Source organism: Athene cunicularia (assembly GCF_003259725.1).
Source record: "Athene cunicularia isolate RWA chromosome 1 unlocalized genomic scaffold, athCun1 chr1_part2, whole genome shotgun sequence".
NCBI lineage: Eukaryota > Metazoa > Chordata > Aves > Strigiformes > Strigidae > Athene > Athene cunicularia.
This window is the reverse complement of record NW_020799092.1, coordinates 573,175-580,152: the sequence shown is the minus strand read 5'-3', so window position 1 is coordinate 580,152 and position 6,978 is coordinate 573,175. Positions and strand designations below refer to the sequence as shown.

The window sequence follows — 6,978 nt, the reverse complement described above, 5'->3', positions numbered from 1 at the left end:
GAATACCTCTGATAATACCATCTGGTGACTTTAAGTAATATTTATTCCTAGGAAGATAGTTCTTTAATTAAGGAATTAACCTTAATTTTTGTAGGCTTAGCATAGATCTGGAGAAATGCTCAAACTTAAGCTGCTGTATTTCATAGAAGAGTCAAGTCTTTCTGTTTTGGATCTCCTTGTTGTCCCCTTAAGGATCAGCTAATTGAACTACTGCTGCTTGTTAAGTGAAAAACTTAACAATGAGAGTATGAGAGACAAAACGGGCAAAGCTTTTCTCTGACTGAGGTTCTGGAGCTAGCTGATAGATCTAGCAGCCTCTGTCATGAAAGAAAACTGCTTCCACTCAGTTCTTTTTGTTTCCCCTTTCTCCACTGCCCCAAAGGAATATAGAAAGGCAGCATGGTTGTCATGTAATGTCTAAACTACCAAGAGAAAACTTCTCTGGTACTGAAATTCAGCATCTGGACACTTTTTTTTTTTTTTTTAATGTAATAGGCAAAAAGCATTTTGATGGACATCTAGCATTACTAAGATCAGTGCATATACAAGTGATTCCAAAAGAAAGCTGTGCTAAGACGACCTTCTTTGCCAAATGGCTTAGCCCAGAAGTACACTTACTTTCTTCCCTGAGCAGTGCCAAGCACTTAGAGTTCTCCTTGAAAGAAGGCCCAGGCTGAACACATTGATTCTTTTTTTTCTTTTTTCCTGGAAGATTTGTGTATACTTTCTTCTCCCCCGTTATATTCTGCCTCTGGTAATAACTAAGACAATAGAGCCTGTCTGGTTTTAGAAGCTCCTTTTGGAATTGTGTGTTGTACTCAGGTGTGCTGAAGTTTTCTCAAGATAGCATAATTAAAACCTGTTTTGTAAAGCATGTAAGTGATGGGTTGGAATGGAAATGAAAATTGAAGTTGTGTCTTCTATATGCTGCTGGTATATCCAGACTGCTGCCAGCTTTATTTTGCAACTTAATCACTAATACATTTTTGTGAGTTACTTATTTTTCTGTTAAAGTTGCCTTCCTGGGAGCCAGCTCATTAGCTAGCATTGTGCATAAAGCCCTGGTTCTGGGAGCACAGTCTTTTGACAGAGGATTTTTCAGACTTCACATGAGTGTTCATTGCTGCCTTACATTTTCACTTTGTAATAATTTCAGAGACAGACTTCAGGCAGTCAGAGTTTTGCCTGAATTGACTCGGGGTCCTTGTCCAGCAGCTGAAAATCTGTGGGCAGGATCTGTACTTCCAACTTCAGGAAGACTCTGACTTCATGATCAAGAGTCTACTCTCCTGCAATTTCACCAAGAGTCTTTGTCCCTTGACAGCCATGACTGTGTAGATCGGATGCTCAGAGAGCTTGGTTTCTGATTGAGGAAGATACAGGCTTGTAATTTCATGAGTCCTGTTTTGGCTTGTAGTTTTCTGGAGTTTGTTAGTGCTATTGTTCTACTGGGTGACTGTAAGAAAGTGGAACAAAACAGAAAACAGTCAGTTGTCCAGCAAACAGAGGTCTTGCAATATGCTGCTTTAGCAGACCAATGTGGTGTCCTTGCTCTGCCTCCATTTTGTGTCCTTCCCTAAAGCAGAATTTGTTGGAGCTTTGAAAGTAGGTGGTATTTAAGAAATAATTATTTTTAATTCTGACCTGTCCTTTTATGCTGTGTATTTGTAACTGTGTTTTAAAACTGTGCAAGTTTTCTATTCTAGATAAACCATTAATAGCTGTACATAGATGATGCAGTGAAGAGCTGTGGATGTTAACAGGATGCAGGTATCTTATGTCCATAGTTTAGAGTATGCACAGTGCCTAGCTGTTAAACCACTTCAGTTTCAGGGCTACAGAGCTTGGGAAGTGTTTAGAGTGATAGAGGCAGATGCAAACAAACTCCCATCACTCGTAAGTAAATTGCCTCGCAAATGGAGAATGTGTTGCAGAAGAAGATTCAAAAAGGACATCTCCAACACTTTGAGGGGAAAGAACATGACTGGGAGCTGTTTCAGAGCTTCTGTTTTATTAAATATTGGTTTTGGTATTTTTCTCTCTAAAATTTTCTTGAAATCATGAATTTTATCCATGAAAACTGGAGTGTGTGATGACTGATGTTCCATTGTCTGCCTGAGATATTTCATTGGCAGAAGCAGTGGGTGTGATGGGGCTATCTTCTTTGCTATGTGTAACCTGGTATTTGCTGCATTCTCTGGCTTTAGGCTTCTTAGGCCTTTTGCCAAAGGGATTTTAGTTTCCGTGGATTCAAAGTGTATTTTTGGTAATTTCATTTGTGTTAATGTGTTTTAGGAACATTAATCCTAATGAACATGAGGAATCAGTAGCATTAACTAGTCAGACCGAGTTCAGGCAAGCAGTGACTCCTATAGTTTTACCAACATGTTCAAATTCATTTCTGTGTTGTCCTTATTACGCTAATCCAACATGCTCTCATTTGCTTCTTCTGCTACTCCACATCCCCCAGAACTGCTGGTTCCATTTCTGCTTAATGCATCTCGTTCCTGATCTCTTCAGTATTTGCATGCTTAACATGTTTCACTCACAAATTAACGCACTGGCTTTGTGCTGAGTTATTCGCTGTTCTGCATACCTGATCCACCACTAGATCTTCTTGCTCTTGAGATCTGCTTCTTGCTCTTGAGGACAGCTGTGTAAAACTGTGAGGTTTCAGAAATGTGAGGAAAACCAATTTATGCAGTCATCTATTTGTCATCATCCTTGCTTCTGCTTGCCATTTCGGAATATTGAGCTCTCCTATGCAGACTCTGCCTACATTCGTGTCCTCCCCATTTGAATCTCTAATGATTTAAGGGTCAAAATAACAACTAGACTATAAATAATTTTTCTAGTCATTGGTTATATTAAAACTGGGAAGAAAAATACAATTCAGCTTTTTGAAAAATATTATACCTATTCAAACCAAACAAGCAATACAGCCCTGAAAATGTAGCCCTATAGAGGAATGATGACTTTCCAATATAAATTCTCACCTTGAGTAAGTGAAAGCCACCTTTGTGCTCAGGATATGGAACTTGCTTTGGTGCAAAATGAGAATCTCTTGCAGCTCTAAAGGTGTAATCTTGGTACTGTGTGCTGTTTGTCTAACACCAGTAAAAGCTGGCTGAGCTGCTTGATCTATTTAGCTGCTATGGAAATCAGTACATACCCAGCCAGAAAATGCATCCTTGCTTGTTGGCATGTTTCCTACATTTACATCAGTCTTTAAAAAGCAGAGACATATTGTAAGCTGCTCATCAGATCCCTGATGACCCAGTTTAGCAGATGTAGTGATTGGCTAATTGTTAAAGATGCCATTTTTGGTGGGTGAGAGGAAGAGCATCAGCCAGGCTTCTAGCAATGAAGAGTTAGAATCAGCGGAGGTAAGAGCTCTTTAGTGGGAGTAACTAGATAAGGCTTGGATTAATTTGTCTGGAGAACAGAGAATTATACTAAAGATTTTATAAATTCAGTTTATAAAGTGAAACTGTTGCTGTAATTTCCTTAATAAAGATCAATGTGGTGTAATGACTGTGCAGTATGGAAGTATCTCAGACTCCATGCTGTATTGCTGTGTCCCCACAGTACCACGGTTTTTAGCAATTTAAAAAAATGTACATGAAAAATGTCTGGAACTACCATGGTTGCACATCAAGTGTAGGGAGACTATACCTGGCTTATGTTCTTATAGCTGTTTTTGTGACTTAGCATGCTTGTTATAAGCAGTCTGAAGAAAGCAGGCAATGCAAAGCCCAGGGCTGTGGTCTTACATTTTCAAAAATGTACCTCAGTCTGCAGACATCAAAGAGTAGTGCATGTGAAGGAAAATACTGGGTTTTGAGAACATTGGCAAAAACTTGTGTAGTCTCCATGCCTTGCTTAGTATACTGAAAGAATAAAATTAGGTAAATGCTGCTTGCATGTAAAACATTATCTCTGTGCAAAGCAATGTGCAGGTAGGAGATGGAAAACAATAAAATTCAATGTTATAAAAATAATAAAATTCAGCAGTAATTAGATGGGTGATACTTTTAGTTGAGGGAGCTGGAAGCTATGTGATTCGTAAATGCACAAATGTATCAGGGTTTTTGTCAGGCTTCTGGCATTAGAAATAACAAGCAGAGGAACCAGAGCTACTGGTGCAGAACATGAAACTGGATATTATAGGGATAATATCAATCTGCAAGAATAGTAATCATGGCTTTAACATGCATTCAAGATTATGTGTGGTTCAGATAAGGGTAGATGTAAAAGGTGATAGGCTGTATTGTATGCAGTAGACTGTCTAGAAGAAAGAAGAATAATACTGATAACGTGGGATCTGTTTCTGGTCAAAATTGCTGTGGGGAAGAATGGTAAAAGAGGTCCCACGGGAGTACTGTGAGTCTGCTGTAATCCCTCATAGGACTGGATTTTGGATACAAATTTGCAGCTCTGAAATAATATTATTCCCAGTACCATTAGAGAGACAAATATTAGTATGAGAAACTTTAATTTCTCAGATGTAGCTTGGAGAACAATTGCTGTTAATAATAATAGGGTCAAAAAATTTCATCACTGTAGCAACCTGTTGTTGAGATAGTGAGTGAATTACAGGAAAACAAGTGGTTTAGAAGCCTCCATGTCTCCATCTAAAGGTGGGGTAATCATAATACAAGCTTTGATAAATGAAGCAAAATATTTAATGAAGTCAGTAAAATGGATTGAAAACTCAGACTTGAATGATGCAGTGTGTGTCTTGGGTTTCGGGGGTTTTTGGTGTGTTTTTGTGTGTATGGGTTTTTTTGTTTTTTTTTTGTTTTTTTTTTTTTAGAAGTACTTTGGATGCAAATTCTTGATGATATAAGTGAATAGAAAAAAAAATGGTAAGAAGAAACTTCAGCCTAACTGGAGGCATAATCACCTTATAAAGGTTGTTAGGTGCAAAAAGAGAATTTATTAGCAAAGATTGCTGTGCCTTTAAAGTCAGTAGGGATAAAATGAGAATTGATGAAAATCAGGTGGAATTAAACCTTACAAATGTTGCTAAGGGCATGGGTGACAGTTTCTCAAAAAACAATTAGAGAGAAGGGAAAATATGGGTCCACTTCGTGTTGGGGTTAGGGTAGTTGATGAGGATACTCTTCTTGTGATCACAGAATTGAACAAATCTTTTTTTCTTGTTGTTAAAGGTAGAGTTGATCATGGGAGCAAGGACAGGATGGGTGATGGGCATGAACCTACTGTAGAAGCAATCATGTTGGACGCTTCAAAGCCCTAGTGATGCAGGCTGGGCTGTGGAGCAGGATTGACTGGGGAAGGGTGATACCTATTCCTGAAAGTCAAAGAACTGTTTCATGAAGTTGCAGATCTGATAAGTCTTAATCAAATCAGGAGTGATACAAGTTTCTAGGACAGAAAACATAATAGCCCTATTGGTGATAGGGAGTGATTTGAGTAAGTACAGACCTGTTGGTCCAACCTCAGCTGTATGCTGATACAAAAATATTAATTAAAGATTATATAAAAAATATGTGATAAAAGGCAACACAAATCCATCAAAATAGGGTTGTGCCATATCAGCCTATCTGTTTTTAAGATAACCAATTTTCTTAACTAGGTAACATGCATTTTTCTTAATGGGATGATGTGTTTTACTGTAGATGGGTCATACAGCATCTGCTGTGGTGCTCCAGAAGAAAGTACTAATGAGGCTAGAGAACATGCAGTTTAGTGCTGGAATTGTGAAACAGATTAGGAGCTAACAGTGTTGTTCTGAGTAATTAAAAAAGCACAGGCTAGATCAGGTGCAAGAAAGGGCTTCTGGAGGTTGGAGAATAGAAAACCTGTCATGTGACAAAAAGACTGGAACAGCTGCTTGTTTAAATAGGTAAGAGGGGATACGTGGGGAAGGTTAGTTGTAAGGGACAGAGGAAAATATGGTTAATTAAGCTAGAGGATGGTACTGGCACAAGAGCAAACAGAAATTGCTCAGGAATAAAGTTAAGCTGGAGATGAATGCAGATCTCCACTGCTGGGGAGTGCTGTTCTAGAGCAGCCTTTTGGCTGGGGTAGTGTAGCTGCAAAACCCACTTCTAAGATGTAGCATGATAAATTTTATGAAGAGATTGGATGATGTTGTATGATAGCAGTTTATCTGGTCCTCTGTGTCAGGAGGTCTTTTCCAGTCTTAATATTTCTGTAATTTCAAAATTATTCATATGGCTAAGCATTTGCAGGAAGAAGACTATGATTTTATAACAGTTACCTAACTTGTGTTACTGGAAATGCATGTGCATAGCAGGTTATATGGTAATGTAGTTGGGCTTTTATCTCAAAATAAAATTATGGAGTACAGTGCCATCTTGTATTTGACTTATACTTGTGTACATCAATGTGCAGTAGTAAACCAGCCATTATGTCCAGCCTTGCAGAAAATTCAGTAGTTTATTACTGGTCAATAAAGTCCTGCTGTACTCATCTTGGTGCATACAAGTTTAAAAATAGGTTTTGTAATTTAATTTTCTGTGGGACACGGGAGGTGTGATGCTTTGTTACTGAAGAGTCACCCAGGTATCTTAATGCTGGTTAAATCTGCATCAAAAACTTTAAAGCATGGCAGTTCTATCTGGATCTGTAGTTAAAACAACAGAGGAGCTTAGGTAATGCTCTCTTCTTCCCCTTCTTGTTTTGTTTTGCCCATTTGATGGTTATTTATATGTAGTAAGATATCTGCACTAGGAAATGGCAAGAATTGGATTGTGAAATAAATGTCAGCTTTTTAATTTAGGGATTTGGTTTTAAAACCTGGGGCAGTAATATGGAGTAGCAAGAACAGGCTGAGGAAAAGACTTTGGGTTTTTATAAATTAATGTCTTTTCATAAAATTATGTTATTGGAGATACTAAATTGCCTGAGTGCATAGTAATGAGCTTTGCAAAAGAATGAAAGGCAGGCACCTACTGAATGTGTAGTTATAGAAAGGGGAAGGGGGGG

The 6,978-nt window shown here is 38.2% G+C and overlaps 1 protein-coding gene across 1 annotated transcript in view; it reads left to right on the top strand.

The window, feature by feature from the left end:
* The first annotated feature begins 3,314 nt into the window (after positions 1–3,314).
* RBFOX2 (RNA binding fox-1 homolog 2) overlaps positions 3,315–6,978 on the top strand; it is an 89,425-nt gene continuing 85,761 nt past the window's right edge. The window contains exon 1 of the mRNA XM_026862855.1: positions 3,315–3,386. Within this exon, the coding sequence (XP_026718656.1) occupies positions 3,315–3,386 (72 nt within the window). The remainder of the gene's footprint in view (positions 3,387–6,978) is intronic.